General features: G+C 40.8%; 2 protein-coding genes across 2 annotated transcripts in view; one reads left to right on the forward strand and one right to left on the reverse strand.

Moving 5' to 3' along the window:
- The window catches only part of TANC1 (tetratricopeptide repeat, ankyrin repeat and coiled-coil containing 1), a 178,937-nt gene that overhangs the window by 110,737 nt on the left and 42,308 nt on the right, over positions 1–25,892 (forward strand). Inside the window, exons 5-9 of the mRNA XM_084811226.1 lie at positions 8,189–8,319; positions 9,467–9,656; positions 14,337–14,594; positions 22,574–22,699; positions 23,631–23,912. Coding sequence (XP_084667352.1) covers positions 8,189–8,319; positions 9,467–9,656; positions 14,337–14,594; positions 22,574–22,699; positions 23,631–23,912 — 987 coding nt within the window. The remainder of the gene's footprint in view (positions 1–8,188; positions 8,320–9,466; positions 9,657–14,336; positions 14,595–22,573; positions 22,700–23,630; positions 23,913–25,892) is intronic.
- WDSUB1 (WD repeat, sterile alpha motif and U-box domain containing 1) overlaps positions 19,844–25,892 on the reverse strand; it is an 88,732-nt gene continuing 82,683 nt past the window's right edge. Inside the window, exon 12 of the mRNA XM_084811267.1 lies at positions 19,844–21,875. The gene's annotated coding sequence lies outside the window, so the exon portion shown is untranslated. The remainder of the gene's footprint in view (positions 21,876–25,892) is intronic.

The following is a 25,892-nucleotide window of genomic DNA, read 5'->3' on the forward strand; positions in this document are numbered from 1 at the left end:
ACAGTCCCCTCTTCATTTAGTAGAATGTGTACCCAAACCCCACTCTGCTTGTGACTCATGCTCCCATTTTCCCCATCATTTTCCCTAAAAGCTGATACAGGCAAAGATCAGCACAGCACAGGCCTTACCTAGTGCTTCTGGCGAAGAAAAAGGTCTCCAAACAATATAGGTTATAGGAAACTGCAAATTCTAATAAACAATTAAAAGCAAGGTTTTAATGAAATATTACAAACGAGGTTAAAAAGATCTACAAACAGTCAAGTATTCCCTACATACATATTATAATAATTGGTATCTATATCTGGGCTATACAAATTTTGCAATACCCCTGTCCCATATGCATTTTGACCTAAATGGTCTTCATCAGTGGGAAAATAAACACAAATTACAGCCCATATTGTTGTTGTTCAGTCGTTCAGTCATGTCCGACTCTTTGTGACCCCATGGACCATAGCACGCCAGGCCTTCCTGTCCTGCACTCTCTCCCGGAGTGTGCTCAAGTTCATATTCATTGCATCGGTGATGCTGTCTAGCCATCTCATCCTCTGTCGTCCCCTTCTCCTTTTGCCTTCACTCTTTCCCAGCATCAGGGTCTTTTCCAGAGAGTTTTCTCTTCGCATTAGGTGGCCAAAATATTTCAGCTTCAGCTTCAGTATCTGTCCTTCCAATGAGCACTCAGGGTTGATTTCCTTTAGGATGGACTGATTTGACCTCCTTGCAGTCCAGGGGACTCGTAAGAGTCTTCTCCAGCACCACAGTTCGAAAGCATCAATTCTTCGGCACTCAGCCTTCCTTATAGTCCAGCTCTCACAGCCATACATTACTACTGGGAAAACCATAGCTTGATTAGACGGACCTTTGTCGGCAAGGTGATGTCTCTGCTTCTTACTATGCTGTCTAGGTTAGCCATAGCTTTCCTCCCAAGGAGCAAGTGTCTTTTAATTTCATGGCTACAGTCACCGTCTGCGGTGATCTCGGAGCCCAAGAAAGTAAAATCTGTCACTGCTTCCATTTCTTCCCCTTCTATATGCCAGGAAGTGATGGGGCCAGATGCCATGATCTTCATTTTTTTAATGTTGAGTTTCAAACCAGCTTTTGCACTCTCCTCTTTCACCCTCAACAAGAGGCTCTTGAGATCCTCTTCGCTTTCTGCCATTAGGGTGGTATCGTCTGCATATTGGAGGTTGTTGATAATTCTCCCGGCAATCTTAATTCCGACCTGTGATTCATCCAACCCGGCGTTTCTCATGATGTACTCTGCATATAAGTTAAATAAGCAGGGCGACAATATGCAGCCTTGTCGCACTCCTTTCCCAATTTTGAACCACTCGGTTGTTCCATGTCTGGTTCTTACTGTTGCTTCTTGACCGTTGTACAGGTTTCTCAGGAGTCAGGTAAGGTGGTCTGGTACTCCATCACTTTCAGAATTTGCCAGAGTTTGTTGTAATCCACACAATCAAAGGCTTTAGCGTAGTCAACAGCCCATATAATCAATTATAAATAATGTCTCATAATTGCAAAGATTCTACATGAAGCCTGTAAAAAAAAATAAACACGTTTAAATATATCTAAAATACTACCACCAACACAATTAGTAAAATAGCTCAAAAATAACTAAAAAATAATAAATCTATTTACTGACAGTTTTTAAACTAGTACGATTGTTAGCTTCTCACAAAGTGGTATGCACGTCTGCTTGATGAGGGAGTCTAAACATTTCCCCCATACCTAAAACATAACAAGGCAAAACGTCTGATAAAAATTCTCAGGTTATCACACCACAATAATAAAAAATAATAAATAAATCCCTTACAACAAAAGGAGCAACCCACCAGCTAAAAACTCTTAAGATTTTCTTACCCAAGGCAATAAAGTTCTTCCATAAATATATACTGAGCAGGACTGTATCTAGCTGTAGCTCTATTCTGAGAAAGAAGATTTTTAACACTACATCCTACTCTACTGTATAGCTTGGATGCTGTGAGTAGCCATCTACTATTGTAATCTCGGTTAGTAAATAAGGGCTTTAATCAAGGCTCAGTGCAGGTGCATTATCAATTTAGCAAAGGGTAAGTACCCATCATTATCTAATGCTAAATGTGTTGCTCCCAAAGTCAAGGAACCTAAGAAATTTTAAAGCCACATACATACCAAGAAGTAAAAAAAAATTCTTAAAACCCATGTAGGGTACAGAGTGCTTAAAAACATAGTGCAAATAAAATAATCCTAAAATTACAATCAGAAAAACTATATTGTTAAGATCAAACAGGCAAGTAATAGAATAAAACAATGGCAAGTATAGCATGAAACTATTTTCCCACTGATGAAGACTGTTTAGGTCGAAACGCATATGGGACAGGGGTATTGCAAAATTTGTATAGCCTGGATACAAATACTAATTATTATAATATGTATATAGGGAATACTTGAGGGCTGTTTGTAGATCTTTTTAACCTTGTTTGTAATATTTTATTAAAACCTTGCTTTTAATTGTTAGAATTGGCAGTTTCCTACACCCTATATTGTTTGGTGGCTTTTTTGTGTGGTTTTCTTTCTGTGAGAAAAAAGTTTCTACTGCTCACTTGCTTTTGGCAGGCTCAGGAGCTTTACTGGTGACCAGACAGTACCTTGCTGCCATGGCTGTGTTCCTTGTTTTCCCCCGTGGCTGCTGATCAGAGCATGTGCTTACCAGGGTTCAAATGGTTGTCTCTGCAGACTGCACTGTCAGTTTTGGAATGAATAGAAACATTAGTTAAGAAGACACTACTTTTAAATGTGGAGCAGCTTTGGTCCATTTGGTTGGTAAATGACATGATAATTACTTGGAGGGAATGAGATGTGAAATGCGTGGATTTCTTTTTTAAACTGCTTAACTTTTCTCTATATTAGGAAATGATAGAAGCAGGAAGCAGAAATCCTGCATTAAAATATAAACACTAAATATAAGTGGAAATATGTGGTAATTATCATAAATTGATGACTAGAAAAGGGGGTGGGAGGAAGAACCCCACACCGATACCACATAATGGCATTGGAATAATAATGTTTCTGCCACAAGAAAATAGATTTTTCTGACTGCTTGGTTAAGTAAAAATCATTCATTTTGGGAATCAAATAGATGTTTCTTGGTTTTCTGTTGTTTTGTTTATATCACTGCTTTTTTGTTACTTTTTTTTGGAGGAGCACATGCCTCTTCAAGCTATTGTCACCCTCACATATTGACCTGTTTCTCACATAACGCTAACCTATAATTTCTTGCCCTACCTCTGGCAGATGATCAAACAAACTGTGGTTTGTTTTCTCAATCCTTGGACTGTTTGTTTCTGTTCTACTTCGCCCACTCCCTCCCTGTGAATCCTAGATGCCTTTGCAGTGCTGAAGTACTGGCATGTAGATTGGCTGATTATTTTTTTTACTGCTCTTGCCTACAGCCTCTGTAGCCTGGTGAAAGAGCCCTTGAACAACCCACAGTTCTGGGTTCACACATAATGACAACCCATGGTTTAAACAGCCCAGAGTTTACAACCCAACAAACCATTGGTTCTCTTTCTGGGTTGTTCATAGTTAACAAACCATGGGTTCGCACAACACGACAACCCAGAATTCACCAACCTATACCTCCAACTTCAGGCAAGCCATGTAGCTCACTAAAAGACAGGTATGAGCTTCCACTGGTGCTCTCAGCATTGGACCCCCTCTTGTCCCAGCTCCTCTGAATCACAGGCTTGATCCTCTTGGCCTCTACTAGCCTGTATTCCCTGGATTTGATCCTCTTGGCCTCTACTGGCCTGTATTTTCCCTTACAACAGTAGTCCCTCACTCAAACTAGAGCTCTTTACAGCACGATTATATATGTGTGTTTACTCAAGTCCTATTGAATTTAATGAGACTTATTCTCAAGTCAGCATGTATAGGATTGTAGCCATAGTATGTACGTATGTGTGAAGAATAGAAATACTTGCATAGACTGTCGGAATTGACATCTACCCCAGTTCCTTACTTATATAGCCTCAAGACTTTTGGCCAATTTATAGGACATAAAGGACAGTTTTACTGAGAACAGGAGAGGTGGGGAGTGGAATAAATAGACTTTAAAGGGGCCAAAACCATACCTTCCTAGCATACTAGCTCTCAGTAGATCAAGTTCCTTGTTAGTTCCAGGTGACTAGCTAGAATTGGAGCTTCCACACTAAAAAGCAGTGAAAGATCTCTGACCAGTGAGCACTGATTTTATCAATCAAAGCTTCATAGGCTAAGAGAAGCTTTGGGGGGGCAACTTTGACCCTTCACATATGAATACTTATCAATACTACAGGAAAGTCTGATGCACAGTGAAAAATCCATCTTCTGTCACAACAAATGAACCACCTTTTCAGGTGAGATGCCTTGACTCAAGGGATCTTTATTTTAGAGTAAAGTTCTGTGGATAATTTGGTAACTGCTTGTATAGGTAAGACAGCATTCTCCCCTTTTAGTAATATCTTTCCCATTGTAAAGAAAAAATGTACCTCCTTGTTCAGTTCTTAACTTTTAGAACTGATAGTGTTTATAGTAATCCAGTGCTTTATTTTCAGTTTCTGACAGTATAAAACAGATTACCAAAACAGGAATACAAATTCTTGGTATATTTAACTGGGGAACAAGTGGATGGGAAGTCCTGAAAAGTAATGTGATGCCAACTACTGCTGTTTGTATCAAGCAAATCACTTAGGAAAATGATACTTGAATGATAGTTCCCTTGCAGATATCTTCTGTGGTTCATCTCTGCTGTTATCATTGTGCTAGCACAAAGCTTCTGCCATTTGCAAAACCTCTGTTTCCATCTTTGTGCAAGTGTCAAATACAGTACTTCAGTTCTGCTTTTGCAAGCCATTGTGCAACTCATTGTGACCTGGTTCACGTGTAACAACAACCCATCAGTTAAACAACCCATTAGTCGTTGTGCAGACAGAAGCAGGAGAAAGTGAGCATGCTCCTGTTGTGTGCCCGCTACTTCCGCTTTTACCCAACAACCCACGATCGGCTCCTTTTTTGGTGCCAAACATGATAGCCAAACCCGGACCACTGGGTTATTTAGGGGCTAAACAACACAGCAGTTAACTATGATTTGTTGTCCCTGAGAACCCATGGTTTATTTAACCCATAGGTTGTCATTACATGTGAACAGACCCATAGTCCCTGTTTATATGTAACACTGAAAAATTGTGGCTTAATTAATTAGCCCAGAATTTTCCATGTCATGTGCCGGGTGTGTTCCACTGACATTTTGAATATTCAGCCTCTGATTCAGCCAATTGGGGGTTGCTATGTGATGTCTGAACCTGGATATTATAGGTTAATTATGGGTTAAACAATGCACAATTAACCCATGGTTGGTTCTGAGATTAACTGTGGTTTGTTCAACCCACAATTAACCAATAGGTCCAGTTCAAATGTAATGGCAGCCCATGGGTTAAACAACATATGGGCTGTCAGGAACAAGTGGGAGAAAGCGGGCAGTTGCACCTGTCACTTCCGCCTTTACCCCACAACCCACGAGCAGCTCCTTCATAGGTTGCTGAACATGTCATCCAAACCCAGACCGCTGGGTTGTTTAGAGGCTAAACAAGCTAGTGGTTAATCCCAAAATAAGCCATGGATTAATTGCTGTGTTGTTTAGCCCCTAAACAACCCAGTGGTCCAGGTTTGGATGACACACTCAGCAACCTACGATGGAACCATTCATGGATTGCTGAGTAAAAGTGGAAGTGGGGGCGTGCCGCAGGCAGTGCACCGATTCTCTCCTGCTCGTGCACAACAACCCCTGTATTGTTTAATCCGTGGGCTGTCATATCATGCAAACCAGATCATAGTATCTGGGTTCAGACATTACACAGCAAGATCGGCCTGATTTGGGGTTGAGTATTCAAAAAGGCTGCGGAGCATGCCTGGCATGTGTAACAGCAAATCGTGATTAATTAATCATGATTAACTGCAGGTTAATTAATTAGTTAACCCACAATTTGCTGCTGTTACGTGTGAACAGCCCCATAGAATAGGTTGTTGAATTGTGGGTTGTTACGTGCGAATCCGGGACTATGGGTTAATTGTGGGTTGTTAACCACAACCAACTTGTGAAGAGTATCCATGGTTTGTTGTTGGGTTGTGAACTAGGGTTGTCACTACATGCGAACCCAAAATCATTGGTTGTTCATGAGTTGTTTTGCCAAACTACAGAGACAGCAGGCAAGAGTGGTTAAAAAACCCAGCCTCTTTACATGCGTGTACTGCAGTGACACAAAGGCATTTGGGATACAGGGAGGGAATGGGTGAAGGAGGAGGGAAATAAACAATTGAGGGACTAAGAAAACAAACCATGGTTTGTTCGATCACCTGCCAGACAAACCCTGGGAAGGACAACATACCATGGTTTAAATAAATATTGTATTACATGCGACTAAATTAAGCAAAGCATTACTTGTGCTAGTTGTTCCATGGCTGCTTGCACAACCACTAGGGGAACAATGCCACCTCTTCTACTTTTTCTGCTAGCCTACTATTAGATACAACCTGTTGTTAAGGAACAGCATTAAGAAACAGAAGATTACTTTCTATGGGAATTAGATGCTGTGTAAAATAAAGCTGTAAATATTTTGAAAGATTGGAAGACACGATTGGAAGAGAAACAAGGAGGTGTTTTCATCATTTGGAGGATATTGGAAAAACTGTTAAATCCTTTATATTGAGGACCCAGGCTGTTTTGATAGTTTAGCTCAAGATTAAGCGGACGTCTTGTCTACAATAGGCAAGTGGAATTGTGTTTCAGTTATTCCTTCTGAGCCAGTTGTTGAGATTCATTGTCTTATTAAAGGTCATCTCGGTTCTGCGTTACAGTAGCACTTGTATACAGGAATTAATAGAGAAAAGCATTTCACAAAGAATATTTGCTTGCTTGCTTGCTTGCTTGCTTGGCTGCAGCATTTATAGGCCACAGTATAACAAAATGTTTTCAGGGTAGTTTGTAATATAAAATAAAGAAAATAAAACAAGTTAAAATGCAATAACTACTCCAGTGAAAATAATAAAATATGATATGGCATAAAACTCAAAGCTTGACAATATTTGAGCTAGTTGCACAGGTAGGCATGATGATGGTAAAATTAATACTTGTTTGTCTACTGACTGATGTATTCCCCAGAATCAGTCCTCCGATTTCCCTGATATTGCACTGATAGACTATTTCAGGGATGTGTGAAAATATCTGTTAGCATAAATGAGCCATAGAGAAGCACTTTGAGGGACAAAATAGATGTGAAAATAGATGAGGGACAAAATAAATGTGACTGAATCTCTAGTGGGTTGAAAAAACAACACACTGATTAGTAGACCTGTGGCAAATGGCACTGGCAGAGAAGGTGTTTTCACCTATTCCTCCTGCACTATTTCCACATTCTAAATCATCCTTGAAGCTGCTATTAGCTCCATAGTGAAGAAGCATGCCAGTACTGTATTGGGTACCTCTCATGTTTTCTCCTGTTGAGGTCATAGCAACATCAGATAGAGTGCGTGCGTGCATCATCAGGATATCCAATTAAACATGCCCTTCCCCAGTGCCACTGTTTTTTGTTTTTTAAAGTCAGTCACTGGAGATCTAGATCATAGAATCATAGAATAGTGGGGTTGGAATGGGCCTATAAGACCATTGAGTCTAACCCCCAGCTGTCATGTGCTGCCCTTAGTCATGTGCTGCCCCCAGCTGTCATGTGGTGTTTGACACTTTGATTCAAACGTGATGTGCATTGAGGACCTAAAGCTGATTCACATTGGTGGGATTATGTCCTAACTTTTAAACTTCAGTACAACCTCCCCCAAACAGGCGCCCTCCTGCTGTGTTGGACTACATCTTCAATCATCCCAGCCAGTAGGGTAATTGGCCATAGTGGCTGGGGGACATGGGAGGTGTAGTCCAACACATCTGGAGGGTACCAGCTTGTGGAAACTTGATTTAGTACATAATGCTTTGGAATACAAGAAAATAATACCCATTGATATCCACTTCATACTCATTATTTACCCCTCTGTTGGAAGCTGTATTCTTATAGTCCCAAGAGAGAATTAAAGCTTGAAAGAAGCTTGTTTTTGTTACTCTTGAAAAATATGTCTCTGTAGCCCTGCTTCATAGATTCTTTTCTTCTTCTTTTGTGCACAGAAACAAAGTCAGAGAAAGAATCAAGCTGTTCACCAGCAGCTCAGGAACTAATGACAAGGCTCGGATTTTTACTGGGAGAAGGGATTCCAAGCTCTGCCCATATCTCTGCAGAAGAAAAACATGAAACTATGGTATGGTAGTGGAAATAAGTTATAAATAGTACTCTGGCTAAATCTGAGATGCCAACAACTCCTTGATTTTCAAAATATTTAATAAGAAACTTGCTAGCACACAATAATGCTTACTTATACTAATGCATATGCCTGGTACATTTGTCGAAAGGACTGATGAAAAAATAAATAGAGCTGTGACTTGATCTTCTCTGTGCCTTTCCCTACAAGAAAAATATTTAAAACTAAGCTGGATAGAACTATGAGAACACACTGAATGATAATTTTAATCAGATGTTTCAAGCAACTGGGTCTATGAGGGATTTAAATAATAATAAATAATAGTAATAATAAATAATATGTTAGTGTGTGTGCCCCTCTCCTTCACAGGCACTAGTTGTAACTACAATAAACTAAGGATGTGTTATCTGGCTTGGTGGAGACCTTAAAAATTCTTGGGTAGCAGAAAACTTCTCAGCATACAGGTTTTTTTGCTTTTGCATTTGGAAATCAGATCTGAGTAATGATGCAGATGTCTTCTTTTTTCTATATAATGCAGCAGGCATGGCTCACTTGTTTATGCCATCTGTTTTTGCACATGTATATTTTTAACTGCGTGATTTTGTCTCACAGGTACTTAATAATCTGTCTAATCTCTTGTGGGATGCTGGGAGGTGACAAGTGACTATAATGTAAAGCAAGAGGAACTAGATGACCTATCAGTGTCTTATTCTAGAAGAATTTTAATCATTTGTGACAAAGGTTTTTAAACCAGATTTTGTTAATTTTTTGTTTCATTTTTGAATCGCCAATGAACCATGGTCTGCATTTGACCATCATCCTGAATAAGTCCTGGTTTTCATGTTGCTGTCTCTCAGTGTGGTTTTCTCTTATCTTTTTTCACTAACCAGTGTTTCAGAAACAATACACTGAACTTTACAGAACTTAGTTACAGTACTAAGGGGCCATAAGATGGCATAGTGCCATAAGTAGTCATTGATTTCCCTACCCTCTTGGAGGGATCCAAGAACTCCTTTTAAAAATGTTCTTGGAAAAATGCATGTGTTTACTTTAAGTTTGTTTAGTTTTCTATGTATTAACTGTGTCCTCATCATAGATGTATATGCTGTGCTCTGTGTGTTGATTCTTTCTTTCATTCATTTTGCAGTGCACAGTAGCTAGTCAAAGAGTCAGCCCCTGTTCTACACTAACAAGCAGCACTACGTCGCCTAGCACCGATAGTCCTTGCTCAACTCTGAATAGCTGTGCTGGCAAAACTGCAGCCAACAAAAGTAGTCCCTGTGGGACCATTAGCAGCCCAAGCTCCACATTAGAAAGCAAGGACAGTGGAATTATAGGTAAGCAGTTTAATTCCTAGTAATGCACTGACTTCTAGCTATCTGTTTTGCTGCTTGCTTTTCTGTATCAGCAGGTGGGCCGCTATGAGACTGTAAGGGTTATATAGAGCTAGAGCTAAAGCCCTCTTGGCTTGATTCCTGTTAGTATTTGGCTCCAATTCCAAAATCTCCATGCTCCAAAAAATTTTTAAAGTCCTCTCTCACTAGAAATAATTATGCCATCCTCAGTGGTTCTCTTCTCTTTTTCTTGTAGGCATGTAGTCGTTCCTAAACTTCCTTTTGATATAAACCACCATTAGGCTTGAGTGGCGGGTGGAATCCTGAATTTCTGCACTGCAGTGGCTATACTATGATCATTAGATCCCATGAATCGGATGGGAAAGGATGTAGTTATGCTGCCGAAGAGGATAACTATACTGGTGTAATACAGTGGTTAAGAGCATGAGCAATGAATCTCAAAGCCCCCAGTTCAAATTTCACTACAACCAAGAATTTGTTGGCAGTCTTAAGTAGGACATGGTCTCTCAACCTTAATCCCATCTGTAATAAAGGATCAATACCTATCAGCCATGTAGGGTTCTAAAGATTACTATAATAATGTATGTAGAGCATATTGAGAACTTAGTTAAAGCACTAAAAGGTTTATTTTTCTTATTCTGCTACTTCTGCATTTTCTCTTTTGCAAAAAGAGCGAGAAAAATCCCCCTCCTGGAAATCTTTCCATTCTTTTTATCATTGCAGCCAGGTTCATGGAATGGTTTGACAGTGTTGCAAGAGTGGAAAAACTCGCTGTTTGTGTGGGTAAGAGTGTATATGGTGTGGAGAGGAGCATAGCTCAGTGGTATACTTCTTATGAGGAAGAGCATATGCTTCTTATGAGGAAGGTCCCAGGTTCAATCCCTGACATCTCCAGGTAGGACTGGCCAAGACTCCTGCCTCAAGCCCTGGAGAGCTGCCGCCAGTCAGTGTCGACAGTACTGGGCTAGATGGACCCAGGGTCTGACTCAGTATATTGAAGCATCATATATGCATATAAGTATGTTTGTATCTGTGTGTCATTAAACTAATGGTGGCTGACTGTTCTAGTACTGCAGTGTTCAAAGAAAGAGGGTTCATCCATAGTGCTGCCTGTGTTAGTTGGAAGTTATCCTACTACAACTTGTCTCTCTGGAAATGTAGCTGCCTTCTGTAGCCGGCATAATGTTGCTATGTGCCTGGTGTGAAATGTGAATTACATGTGGGAAAAGATGGTAGTTTAGACACCTATGGGGTGTCTCCGTGACAATGGAAGGAGAAGTGAACGGTGGCTGATCCGGATTTTTCAAGGAACCGGCTTTCGTCCACACAGGGCTCCACAAATGAGTGCACTGCACCATTCTAAGTCGCTTCACAGGAACATACTTCCAGGTGGAGTGGGGAGGTTGGAGTGAACGTCATCAGACTGGCAGGGGCTGCTCAACCAATAAGAGAGGCTCCCCCCCCCCTCCAGGCTCTACCCCGTCTCCTTCCCCTGAAGCTCCCGTAATGCGATGGAGTGAAGCTTCGCATTAATTACTTCCTTACAGCAACAAAGCAAGCAGTAGAGAAACACAGCATTGACATTTAGGGACCAAGCCTCATTGACCTCAATGGGAGTTACTTCTGAGGAGACACCTGTTTCCCCAACCTATGCCTGATTCTACCTATTTTTTTTTTAATTTCCCTTTAATACCACATAGTGAGATAGTGAAATAGTGAGATAACGAGTTAGGGGCTATAGGAATTGCTGGCAAATGCGCGATAGTGAGATAGTATTAAAGCAAAATAGTGTTTTTTCTGCAGTACCTACACCTCCTATTTCACTGACTATCGCACTATTGTGAGATAGTGAGTTAGGGGGTAGAGGAATTGCTGGCAAATGTGCAATAGTGAGATAGGAGGTGTTAGTACTGCTGAGAAAAGTGCTATTTCGCTTTAATTCTTTACTTTTAAAAAAAAAGTTAGAGGCTGCTTGGAGCACACCTATACTTTGCAGGGATGGCCACCAGAGTTTAGTGGTAGGCAAGGTGAAGTAAATGCCATGAGGTAGCTCAGAACTCCGATGGCCAGCTGTGAAATGGCAGAAACACTGGGGAAACACAGGTGGGGAAAACCTTGGGGAAATGCCCCTTGACCGAGTCAGTGAGGTCACGGCCAGGTGAAAGACACACAGAGAAATCATGTCAGAGTAAATGCGGAGGGTGATGCACACCACAACAGAAGCACAGTCAAGCTGAATTAAGGAAAACAACTGGACTAAAAGTAGTCTCAGAAGAAGCTGGTTTTCAGCGCAAAACTTCGGGGTGGCTGCGAGATGGCCACAGCATCATGTACCCTGAACGACCTCTGAACGCAGCAACCTCACAGTAAATCGCTCATGGAGACACCCTCCTATGTTTTCTCATGGAATCATTACTCTTCAAGACGATGCTAGCTTTTATAGAGCAGAGTTGGTAGCATGGAAAGTGGTAATTGGCAGAGCATATTGCTGTCCTGCTTCTGAATCATTCTGGTGTTTGTTCCTTCTGCAGTGGCAAGAGCAGTAGTTATGGTCAAAGAGGTATGCTGTTGAAGGCAGACAATGGAGATACTGGTGAAATGCTGTTTTTGTATTAAGAGAGGCTGAAACATTTCATCATAACTATATATAGATATATTTATGATGGTGAATATGGAGGAGGCATCTTTGTATTGAAGAATAGTTTGAATGATTAATTCAAAACCAGGAGTGAAAGGCAGTGTGGGAGAAATCAAGCTTGAGGGTTAGACAAAAGAGCTTTAGAGCATAAAAAAGAAAGCCACCAGAAAGATAGTTGGATGATATGGATCTCGGAAGTGTGTGTGTGTGTGTGTGTGTGTGTATGCATGTATGTACACAAACACACATACACCTTCTGCTCTCAAGACTGTTGTGAAAACGTATAGGATATTCTGTTGTGTAACATGGTTGATTTAAAATAAAACACTCCATCCCACACATTTCCCTGCAAATCCTGAAAGACAGTAATGATTCTGAAAGCTAGCCTGCACAGTATGCTTTGCAAACCTCCCTATATGAGAAGAGGGAAGGGAAAATGGAATGGAAATGGAAATGAACTTGCACACCAGTAAGTATCCTCAGTCGCATGAGTTCCTTGGAAACTTAATTATTCTGCATTCATTTGGGAGGGTGGGAGGGGGCTTCAATTTTTCAAAGCAACCCTTCCATTTTTGGTGAACACTATAGCTGTACATGCAAATGTATTAATAGTATTAAATGCTCATTCAGTACAGATTTTAGCAAGTATATCTTTTGTAAAGGTTTTTGGCAGACTTTACCCAACCATGAAAATAGCTTGTTCTTCCATACTACTTAAGTAGGATTCCTTTGTATTTCCATTCCTGCTATGTTATTCTGGGCCAGTAGGCCCTTTGAGTGGAGAACTACCCTTCCCCTCCCTCTCCCACACTTTCTGCTGGCTCAGGCTTCTTTCCTTCTTTTTTAGTGTTTTATTGCCTTAGTTGAAATTGTCTCTGCCTCCACTGACATAATAGAGGTGAGGGCAGATTTTCATCTTTTGCAGTGAGCTAAGTAAGAGAAAAGTCTGGGCTAGAGGCCAAAATGAGAAGGGAAATCTGGCAATATGCCTTCTATTCAGTATTAGAAACCTGACTGGAAATCTTTCCTGACCCACCTCTTCCCCATGATTATTAAATCAGAAGGGACACTAAGTTCATAATATATCAAAAGGCCAAGTTCTTTCTTTAATCAAAAACTTTAATAATTCTGTCATACAGAAGCAGTGTAGGGCTTTCATCAAATCCTTACAACTCTTTATAGTATTTGAATACTTTATAGTATTCTTGAGATAGGAGGTCATGCTTTTCATGCCATAAATCCTTAAATTTTGAGGCATACATAGTTGCATCTATAAGCATGAACAATGGCTGTCCTGTGTTTTCCCACTGAAACCAACCCAAGGATTCTGAGTTAGTGTGTCTTGAAAGAACTTGTCAGCTTGTCAAATTGATCTCGTAGTATCATTCGTTGTAACACCATTTCAGGTTTTCTTTTTCCAATGTAGCCCAAACATCCAGCTATCAGCAGACTCAAGGTAACCCCAAGATTTGCAGGGGAATGAAAAACCTTAAGGAAAACATCCTTTGTCCCTCTCCCCACTACAAAACAGCACAATAACTCAGTGGCCTGGAATATTGACAGAAACAGAAAACCTGACAACTGGGTGGGAGGGCTAATGGAATGAAGTGGTTGGGAAGAGGGATGAAATGGTGGCTGGACAAGAAGTAGGGAGGAAGGGACAGATAGAGATAAATATTGTAGACAAAACTATATTATTGTCTAGATAGGTACATTTCTTGTTCATACTGAGAAGCTATTTTAAAATGTCCCAGGGACAGAACTGAGAGGTGCTCATAGACATCAATGAAGAAATAAAATACTTTAATGTAGTTGGGACTAGGAACAAGTGTGTCTGCCCCACACCTAGGGAAAAAACCCAAATGGAGAAAAGGAATGACTGGAACACCCTGAATACGACCACTCCACACTGCAACATATTGTTGCATTGCCCTGCTTATCAAAGAATGCTACAAAACTGTACACATAACATCATTCTTTCATTTAGAAATTATGGGTTTCCTCTTTTTGTTTTTGTTTGTTAGCAACAGTTACAAGTTCATCTGAAAACGATGACCGTAGTGGATCTAGCTTGGAATGGAGTAAAGACGGGAGTCTCAGAACTGCTGCACATCAAGGAATTATGCATGAACGAAGGGCAGATAATTGTTCGCCAGTTGCAGAAGAGGAGACTGTTGGGTCTTCGGAAAGTCTGCCAAAAGTAGAAGCTTCTGGAGATGGCCCTGTTACATATACTCAAAGCTCTGGTTCATTAGTAATGCCTCGACCTAATTCTGTTGCAGGTAAGGAAAAATTGAGGGGAGTGAGCATTGAATGTGTTTCAGATCTTCCTTGTTTTTAAAGCATTGTTCCTTTTAGTGCTCTACTCCCAATAGCATGGCCCAGTTCCCATCAAATTATATTTGATTTCCATAAAATGGAAAGGCAGGTGGGAGAATCAGCACCAGTGAAGGGTAGCGTACAGACTAATACAAAAAAATTAAACCAAAGTAAAAAGGTCTGCAAAGTTGTGGGATCTTGCTGTGTGGAGATGAAGTCATCTTCTTTGTGCTCTTTACATTAAAAAAGGAAGTAAGGAGTGAAATGTGTTCTGCTGTTAGAGTGATGTATCGCAGGAACCACTCTGCCACTAAATTAAGTGAGAAAAACGGTAAAACAATAACGCTTTTAAAAGCGTTTAAAGGTATATACAACAATGCAGATAGGTTGTGTCACTAGTGCTGTCACAAGTACAGTCTAGTAGGGGGACCATGACACTATACAGCCATATTTCATATAACTGCCTTAATGATTGCAGTGGAAGTGAATAATAATTTTTTCTTAGCAACAAAATGTTGCAGGTTGAGGGCTGAGAAAATCATGAGATCCCTACAACAGAATGCTTCCTTAAGAAAAGACACCCGTTATTGTGTGAGGAGGAAAAAGTCTGGAAAACGTCTAGGGGAACATGTGTTAATGCCCATAATTAACCTTTATTATCAGTTGTGTAGAATATACTGATTTTTACAGTAAATTGACTGCCTCTGTGTGGTTCTACAATTGGGTCCCTACACAGAGCAGCCACAGAACTTCCTAGAATTCTAGTCAGGGAGCTGGTGCTCTTGGCCTTCCCTTTGAGTAGAGAGATTGTCCTGTCTACACCTGTTCAATTTTTTTCTTCTTCTTCTCAGAGACTTGTTTCTCTCAGCTCTGTTGTTTTTCTTGTGCAGAATAGTTACGGAGTTTTCCGTCAGTTTTTACTTTTGTACTGGACAGGTTTCTTGTAGAAGCTGGGGAGTAGATATTTTCCAGCCATGTGCTTATGGTGCAGTGGGTTACTCTTTAAAAATATAACATGGTGGTAAATGCCCTATGTTGGAGGGACATGATAGCTGACTTCCTTGTTTGGGAGAAGAACTTCTCCACTTTGCCAGAAGTCCGTAAAGCCATTTGGATTATGTTCTTTGATTTCTGAATGAACTTTGGCTGCTATTTTCTCTGACATGACTTCTGTAGGTGACCAATGTACAGACTTCAACCGAGACCTCTAATTTGGCCTTGACAGACTCTGCTTGCACTGTGTTCTGGCTTTTGTACTGGGGCAGCTACAGAGGGTTTAGATCTAGCCCAGAAATCTAAATGGGCACGTTACCTAAGGAATGGCTTAAGGATCGTGATCCAGATCAAGGTTCTTCCAATTCCTTCCTTCCAACAAGCTGGAAAAAAAGGAAGAAAAGGAAATAAGGGCTTTCAAGATTTATCATCAGGCTGACTGTAGTTCTGACCTTGAGCTCCAGTTCTGAAATCCTTTAGGTCCTTGTGCCACTGGTCTTTATTAAAGCTCATCTTTTCATTTTCTGTGTTATAAAAAGTACCTTCTTTTCTTGGTGTGCTTTCTCAAAATTCCAAAATCCATATAGTTGGTCTAATAAAAGCATTATTACACTGTATGTATTTTGGAATTTTTCTCATAGCCAACATGGCTGCCCTTGTTTTTTGTATGACTTAAAAATATCTTTTTCAAAATTGTATCTGTTTTTTTTATCTAAATCCTGGATTCTAGAAGGAAGCTGCAAAAGACCCCTAACGTTGGTTTTTGAAACTCCAGGGAAACAGTTCAATCCCTGAGCTAGCTAGTTCAGGGACATGTTCAAGCTGTGGAATGTAAGGAGCTGTGAAATCCCTGAGGCTGTCTGAATGAGCTTAGGGAAGCTGCCCAACTGCTTAAGCCTCAGCTCAGACTAGAGTCCCTTTATATGCTTCCCTACAGCCCATGTGATTGGTAAAAGCTGTTTTTCTGCAACAGCCAACTATGCTGAATCAATTATTGGGACCGAGTTTGCTGAACCCTTCCAGTTATGTCAAGTCAGTTATGCTATTGTAGTGTTTGTTTAATATAGTGAAGTGATATTAATCCTGGTTCACATACTAGAGCAGAACATGTGTGCACATTTTCGGTGCATGTGTAAATGCACATTTTCTTTGAATGATACCTTCATTTAAAAGTTCAGAAGTTGATTCTATTCAGACTGTGAAGCATCAATCTGAATTCCAGTTAGCAGGGCTGTTTCTTTCTTTATACTCCAGCACTATTGTCACTTCTCTTTACTGCAGGGATGCACAACCTTTTCAGCTTTGAGGGCTGCATGTAATGCTGCCTTGGGTTTGGGAGCTGCATGCACGTATACATCTCATTGATCCTGATATAGATTGCTCTTTCATTGCTGCTAGCAGTGCCGGAGGAAGAGCAATCTCTATGGGGATCTCTAGCAGAGGGAGTAGAGAATACAGGCAGAGGTAAAATTCAGTGGCAGTAGGAGGGTCAGGGCACCCTGCGGGGGTGTGTGTGTGTGTGTGTATGTGTGTGCAGGTGGTTTATCCCTGCTTTACTGTTTTAATTCCTGAAACAGTATAGATTTGCATAAAAGGTATTTTCTAACTATCAGCTGTAGCGCACTGGAAATCATTAATGAAATAGATAGAGAGGAATCTCTAATTTATGTGTCATCCCAGATCACTTAAAATACTTGTATTCCTCATTTTATTGATTTTATAATCAAAGTTATCAGTGTTTAGCTATTTTGTTCTGAATACTTTTCATTAGTCTAATGCAGGGGGGGGGGCAATATGCAGCTTGTGAACTTCATGCACCTCCACCACTCCCCAGTGCAGCCCCGCTGCCCCCACCACCACACTGTTGGAATTTGTGGCAGTGGCAAAAACATCTGCAGTTTGCAAGCTGCGAGCTTTTTTTGCCTAGTTCAGAGGTGCAGCACTGGCAGGACCACGGCCCGTGTGTGTATGTGTGTGTGTGAGTCCATGGGGGGAAAATAGCCCGCAGACCCCTTGAAGTTGCCTACCTCTGGTTTAATGAGCCAGTAAGACATGATTTTCTGCATACCTTAATCCACTGTACTTGTATATTAAAGGGATGGGCAGTCCCACCATTTATTCACCAGTTATTCACTTCTCTTGGCCTTGGGATGGCCATGCAAGTGCAGACTCGGGTCCGGCAGCTTTTCACTACATGAACCCTGTTTGCTGTTCCCACACTCAGAGAGGAACATGCCTTGTCCCCTGTAAGTGCTGCTGCTGAACAATCCTGGCATGGAGAAGAGCTATTAAATCCTAGCCTGTCCTTGCATGACTGTTCCAAGGTTTGGAAGAAAGAAGCCACTGGGTTCAAGTTCCTGCCCTAGCATGTCGTAGTGCTGCTGCTTCCAGCTGGATTGTTTTCTGTCTTCCTGAGTCTTACAAATTATTCATGATGGCAGCGTATTTGCTATGATCCTTGGGGGTGCATGAATGTTGTAGAGGCAGTGCACTGTGAACCCTTCCCCCTCAGTGAATTTCATGACAGCAGCGCTGAGATGTGGCTGCCTATCCAGACAAGACCATGCCCTTGATCACCCTGGGGTGTACACATGTTCATCCTCCCTTCTCCAATACAAGATTGCCCAGGTCAATTTTGAGAGCTGGTCTTGATAGGATTGACAAGATGGCTGACAGGTGATGATGACTAAAACTGAAAGTTTCCAACTGCTGGGCGGATAAAAGCACAGTTACTTAAGTATATGGAGGGGGTAGGATCATCACTTAAGTGGATGATTTTTACCAGCAAATTGGCCCCTAGGACTACTGCCTGAAGTTATTTTTTTGTGAATGGACAGAAATGGAACCTCAGATCTTGGCAGACAAGTAGATCTTCCAGTTGTAAACTTGTCCAGTTAATAGCTAAAGAGGAAATTAGCTACCTGTTCCAGCTAATAGTAAAGAAGGGATTGACTTAACTATATATGAGTAGATCAAATTCGTGCTTCCCACTTTCTGTGAGAACTGGGGATGGTTGGAATACATTCCTGTGATCGTGATCCTTGGAGCTTCTGTAATCAAGATAATTGCTCTGTTCAAGTGCACCTGGCTACACATGTACTTTAGGCTCCTGCACTACTTCTTCATACAAATGGGAACAAGTGTGAACCAGCCCAGAAAATATTTTGAATGTTTGCAGTCTTATTCTGAATGCTCTGTCCCTGAACAGGAACCTACACATAGTGATGGGATAACCCTTATTTTGATCTAATTTACCTGTATTCCTAAACCTTTGTTATCTGCTATGGAGTAAGGGAAGGGAGCAAAACCTCAGGCCCAGGCACCAAATTGGGCTCTCTGAAGGTTTAAGTCCGGCCCTCCGGGTTTCCCCAAAATGCCCTGGCCCCACCCTTTCCCCCAACTACCAATTGTTTGTTCAGTTTTCCCTCCATTCTAAACTGTTGAAATGCCTATTTTACAGTTAGTTACTGGCAGTAAAGGCTTTAAATTCAAATATACTGGTATTTTTGGTATTTTGAACCTGCCCCTTTTGCCTTCGGCCCCACCCACCACTAGATTGTGGCCCCTGAGAAGTTACTTCAGCCCTCAGGCTGAAAGAGGTTCTGCACCCCTGGAATAAGGAAATTTAACTGAAGTTTGTTCAGTTGCTGTTGTTGTTGTTGTTGTTGTTATATTTATTTATATCCCGCCTTTTTCCCAATACTGGGACTCAAGGCGGCTTTACAACATTAAAACTTGTACAGTTAAAACCTATAAATAGAAATATAAATACTAGTGTACAAAAGTTAAAAATATAATTAAATCATCAATATTAAAATTGTAAAAATATCAAAACATTAAAAGACAACAAGAAAAATAGTATCCATCCATCATATTTTCACAGGCCCAGACTGTTGGTGTAACTTTGCTTCTCTTTCCTTTTCTGGTCACTTTATCCACACAGACTTCCATTTTCTGTTCTTCATTTTTAACTTCTTGTTTTTTTTACTAATTTGTTTTATAGCCATATTTAATTGGTTTAAAAGTTGTTTAGAACATTGCACATATTTTCAGGGAGCTCATCAAAATTCCTGATTTTTCTCAAAGGGAAAAAGCCCTAATAAAAAGAATAATTAAAAAAAAAACCCTTCAGATTAAGAAGAGCACTTGGTTCATGTAAATATTTGCTAATGGCTTAATGCTAGCTCTTGCCATAAAGAAACAGACTTCACGCTGGGGTGGTCTTATAAGAGGTTCAGTATCTTTATTCATACAATTGTGGAATGTCACTTAAATTCATGAACTCTTGTCCCCGTTGCTTTTATATCAAAATACTTTTAAAAAAATAGATGTATCAGTTTATCATTTTCTTCAGGGAAAAATGGATTCCCCTTTTAAATATTATCAGAGGAGCAAACAAGATGTATTCTGGTGTCTGTTTCATTGGGTACCTGCTGGGGAGTATGGGGTAGAAGGCGAGTGGATTCCTGCCAAATGCAAAAAAAGCCTAAATGGGGGTCAATCCTCCATTTCAGTGCATTTGATCCCCAGACAACCTTCAAGTTAAATTATATGTAATGTGGACAATTCTGCTCCTTTTTGAAAGCATCATACAAACATTGAAATTATGATAATCACTAGGTGTGTGGTCTCTACCCCCCCCCCCCGTCGTATATTAATAAAGTCACTTGCAATCTACTTCCATTCATTTCAATAGGATATGCCTGAGAGATTTTCCTGGTAAGACCTAATCGTTAGCCACAGATTTCTTTCACGTTTCTATTGCATATGCTCACAGTGCTGAAAAGGCAAGCTACTTTTAAAATTTAAAATACAGCTTGCCTCTAAAAATGTCAGCAAAAGCTCTGGCTAAGGTACAGTTCTGTCTACACAAGACCTTTGGATCATGTCCACTGCTTTTTTAAACTTCGGTACTCTCGTGTGGTTTCTCTTATTAATGAATTCTGAAGATGACCAATTTATTTTCCAGTACATTTCACAACCTCTTAAAAGCTTTTATAGTTGGACGTGTATATATCTTTGCAAAAAAGAGGGGCTGAGAATCTTACCATTAATGGGTGGCTGTTGATGTTCTGGAATGCTGTGAAATACTGTACAAAGTGTCTGCCTGTCTCCTTGCAAGATTTTGGACTGTCTGCTCGCAAGGTTTGGAATGCCAATAACTCTGAATGAACTCATTGGGGCAGAAGATTCAGGTTAGCTACCTTGCTGTGTTTTGACATGGAAATACTGAGGCTTTAATAAATAATTTGACTGCCAAACTGGCTATGAAAATTCAGTGAGCGCCTTGTCTTCTCTTATCTACCACCTAACAGTAAATCAGCACTTTTAAAGCTTTCCTGATGTCATTTTATTTTAAAAAGATATAAACCACGAAGGAGCACATTTAATTGAAGGAATGCGACCTTGAGCAAAGCAGTTTATGGCAGAGGTAGGGTATTTCAAAAATTGTCTCTTACTCTTTAGAAGTAGAAAATTATACATGCTTTAGGGTTGTTTCCCTGCACAGAATTATTTTCCAGTGTAGAATGTTTTTGTTCATGTGATGATTTCTAAGGAACACTGGAGAGTGTCTTGAATGCGTGATATTTTGAACATTTTAACAAACGGGAAAATCACTTGAAGCGTAATCAATCATTAGAATTTTAGGGCCTTGGGATGCAATGATTGACATCTTAAAAGAAAATAGTAATTTAGCATTTTACTAACTTCATTCCTGCGGAAGCTCAAGGCCATGGTTTTCAAAGCGACAGAGCTGTCAGAGGAGATAGTGAGATGCTGTGAGGAACTTCAGACCAGTTTGGGCGTGGGGGTGGGGTATTGTTTATTATTATGCATTATCTTTGTATTACATTCTCCCTCCAAGGAACTCAGCAGAAAATTATAACTTCACAACAGCTTCCATAGTTTGTTTTGTCTCAAGTGGGCTAGGAGCTAGAGTGGTGTACCTCTCCCATTGACATATCATGGGTAGCTAAATGGTAGCTGTATTGGTGGCAGTGCAGCTTGGTCAGTAGAGCACATGCTCTGCATGCAGAAGGTACCAGCTTTGATCCTTGGCACCTTCAAGTAGGGCTGGGAAAAATCCTGCCCGAAATCCTGGAGAACTGCTGCCAGTCAGTGTTGACAATACTGGGCTAGATGGACCAGTGGTGTGAAAAGGCAGCTCCCTGTGTTCCTGTGTCTTCATGCTTGTGGTATAGCTTTTGTAGCTCTGATCCACTTCTTTTGGCTTCTTGTCTGTCCCTTACCTAAAGAAAAGAATGAGTGATAGACAGGGTCAGATTATGTTTCTTGGTTTCTAAACCGTGCACTGTTCCTTCTTTAAAGGACCCGTGGTGGGGTTCTTTTCTTTCCATTAATGTTTTGTGCAGATCATCCTTTCTCTGTTGCAGCGCTATTGTGGTAAGCTGTCTGTCCACAAGAGGCCTTAACTGTAGTGTCATTCCACGCTATATTTTAGCTTCCTGCCCACACTTCTGTAATGGAAAACAAAATGGTATACAAATGGGCTGTTTTTTCTTGCACATCTTATACCCCTCTACCACTGTTTGTAATTATAAAGAAACGAGAATCATTTTGTTCAATAATGTGACTGTCAAAGAGGACTGTTTAGGAAAAGAATTTGGGGGTTGTATGCTTGTGCACACATGCTGATGTGTACTTCTGCTGGCACGCCATAGTCCCTAACTAGCATAGTTTTGCTGTTTCTGTGTATTTTTCCTGTGCGTAAACCTACACAAATTAAAAAGGTACATGGGCTTTGGAGAGACATTAGGGCTGATACGTAGGTTGTGTTCAGTGTTACTGATGGGACCATAATCCAAGCTGTAACAGGAACTGGAGAGCATTTCATTTGTGTCCTGTTTCATGATATATACCTTACCTGATGTTCCATGCTATATAGCTTTCAGCCCATCAATCTGACCAGATAACATTGTTATTACAGCAACAAGTTCCACCAAGCTAGAAGACCTGAGCTATTTGGATGGACAGAGGAATACTCCATTGCGGACCTCAATTCGCTTACCTTGGCACAATACTGCTGGAGGGAGAGTTCAGCAAGAAATAAAAGGTTATAAATAAGTTCAGTAAAAATTAATAATGCATTGTCATTTCTTAGGATGCCATTATTACCTACTAGGAAATGCAAGTGCTAAGCAGTGGTGTTTGCGTAGGAGAAAGCTGTATTAGCCCACTCATCCCATTTGACTCTTACCTGTCACTTGGGTGTTTATCCAGTGCAATCTGGGCGAAAGGGGTGAATATGTCTACAGAAGGCAAATGGGCTGGTTTCTGAGTGTCAGGTTCCTCAGAGCAAGGGTTTCTGGACTCAGAGATGTCCAAAAATCTGCCTAAAAATCAAAATTGCCGTCTGGCAGAGCTCTTCTTCCATTGATTTCTCCGCTGCACCTGTGCTTATCTCTTGCTACCATGATTTTGTCCCTTGCTGTCTGAGTCAGTGTCAAGACTTCCCAGAAGGTGCCAGCCTTGGTACTTTTGCATTGCTCAAATTATACTGAGTTCCACACATGTGTAAATTTTGGGCAGGGAGAAGAGAAACGGCCTTGATGTTGTATTCCAAACAGATATACTGCACATATTGTATAGTTTAAGGTAGAATGCACTATAGTTTTGCTTTATTTTGTCGGTTAAAGTTTTCTGAAAACAACTTCTTCCCAGGGCTCCCTTTTTCTTAAGAATCTGACAATGTCTCATAGTGAGCCCCCATAGAACTTGACCTTGCTATGTCAAATCATCAAGTATCACACAAGTGTATGTCTTATACATACATGCTCATGTGCACGCGCACACAGATATATATATATATAGATATAAAAAAAACAGCTTTGCATTGTAGAAATCTTGAATGGAAACTGTTTAAAGTTTAGATGTTGACTTCATGAAAATGTGTACGCATTCTCTAAGGCTTGAATACGTTTGCCTTAAATCGATTTTTCATTGCATAAAATGTTGTTTCTAACAAGTTCTTTCCCTTCTCTCAGCACGTTTCGTCCCCTATAAGCCTCAAGACATTCTGCTGAAGCCGCTATTGTTTGAAGTGCCAAGCATAACAACGGACTCTGTGTTTGTCGGAAGAGACTGGCTGTTTCAAGCAATAGAGGAAAAGTTGAAGAATACAGAGCAGGCAGAAACCAGGGGAGCTGCTGTTGTTGGAAATGTGGGATTTGGGAAGACTGCTATTATTTCCAAACTTGTGGCACTTAGCTGCCATGGGAGTCGCATGAGGCAAATTGCTTCCACCAGCTCTAATTCTTCTCCCAAAGGTATGGTTGAAAACAGCTTTTTTTAAAGGATTATTTTTGCAGGGTCAGTAAAGTGAACTACTGTATTTGCATTTTAGGACATGTGCTACACAAACTGATCTTTATAGAAGGAAAAAGTCAATTCACCATTCATAACACACACACACCCTCCCTCCCCAAGCTGTTTTCCTGGATTGATTACCTGTGAAAAAAAGTCCTATTTCCTCACACAGCCCATCATCTTTTAGACTCTCGAATCTAGACCAAAGTGGGATTCATCCAGTGCCGCCTGGCAGCACAATCCCTAGAAGGGGGCTGTTTTGTGAAGTTAGATGGGTGGGTGAAGGAGACAGGACCTTCTTGGTGGTGGTGCCAACATTGTGAAATGGGCTCCCTTCTGGAGGTCCTGCAGGCATCTGTTAAACTTTCAACAGACCAGTGAGTGATTTTAAATATGCTGCTTTACGTTTTCTTTAATCTGTTGCTTTGAATTTTGTAAAGGTTTTTATGCCGCTATCCTTAGGGGCGGGGTTGCTGGTTTCAGCTGTAATTTTATGAGTTTGTTTTGTGTTTTTCATTTTGTACAGCACTTTGAATGATGCTTTAGATTATGATAATAGTTATTATTTAAATCCCCTGGGATTTCCACAGGTCCCTAAGGGCAGCAGGAACATCAGAGAGCTGGGGAGAGGATTTAACATTATGTTTCCTCCAGTTCATGTCCCCTCTCTCTCTTAACTGTCCCACCACCAAAAGACAAGCCAGAAGCCATATTCAGTCTGGCTTGCATGAGGAAGGGCTCCATCCTTGAGTGACACTTAACATCTGCACTTCCTTGAGGGACATTTATCCTGGGCTCATTGCAGGCCCCACAAGGAGAGCAGCACCAGGAACACCACAGTGTTGTGGAGATACTTTAAAAACCATGCTCCCCCAACATCTCACTTAGCTACCCCACCTCTGAGATGAGTTAACAGCTTTGTATTGAATTGTATAATCTGTTGTAAGCGGCTTTAGCAGTCATTCAGATTGAAAGGTCGACTATACATTGTGTAAATAAATAAATAACTTAAAAAGCATGGTAATATGTACAGTACTGGTTTTCTTGGTATGTGCAGTCAGTCTGATTCTTCTGCAGTTTTCCAAACACTCCCTTGTGTATCAGGTTTTAATTTTTACAAGCTGTGAAGTATCCATGGTCCACGTCCTTTTCCATCTTGTGCTTTGTTATTCATTAGTCAGGCTCCTGTGATAACCTGTACTAATGGGAAGGCGAGAAGGTTTCTGTTGTTTGCTCGATTGGCAACGGGGATGAGGATGCAATACTTTTCTGTCCTTTTCTCTGGGGTGTACTTTTTTGCCATTTGAGAGAATAAGTGCACTGACAGAGATCCTGCATAAAGTTCTAAAAGCCGTAGGTCAAGAAGCTAAAGCTGTCTTGAAAAAGCAAATGCTGAAGAAAATTAAGGGTAGCCCAAGAAGGGGGAAAGTAAATGAAAGGATTATTGTGTTGGCTGTGCAGCCTGTCATTCTCTTAGATCATGTTTGGCAGAGAGAGATGGAGAGCAACTTCTCTAATGGCAGCAATGAAGGAGAAAGAGGCCCTGGGTGGAGCCCACATCCTATTCTGGGTATGTCAGCCCTGTTTCTCTTTCTGCCCATGTTGAGCAGATATAAGTTGTGCAGGATGAATTTGAAGGCTGGAGACAGCAAGGTGCTCCTGGCTGCTTCCAAAGAAATGATGTGCTGGAGGCAGCAACTACTGAGTGAAGAGAAGGTGCAGAACTTCAGCTGAAACTATTAGCTGGGAATCTTTGGCTAAAGAAAGGTTATCAGATCAACTATTAAAATATAAAGAATGCTCAGTGGACTGTGGAGCTGAAATAAGGAACAAAATCAGGTCTGTTTTAAAAGAAAAAAAGTGGGCAGTGTGGAAATGTAATAGTGAAGAGAGGCAGTCACCTCCTACTTGTTTTTGTATGGCTCACTGGCAGTTCCACA

This window comes from Heloderma suspectum, chromosome 1 (genome assembly GCF_057233095.1).
Source record: "Heloderma suspectum isolate Gila_16-S chromosome 1, 16-S_ref, whole genome shotgun sequence".
Taxonomy (NCBI): domain Eukaryota; kingdom Metazoa; phylum Chordata; class Lepidosauria; order Squamata; family Helodermatidae; genus Heloderma; species Heloderma suspectum.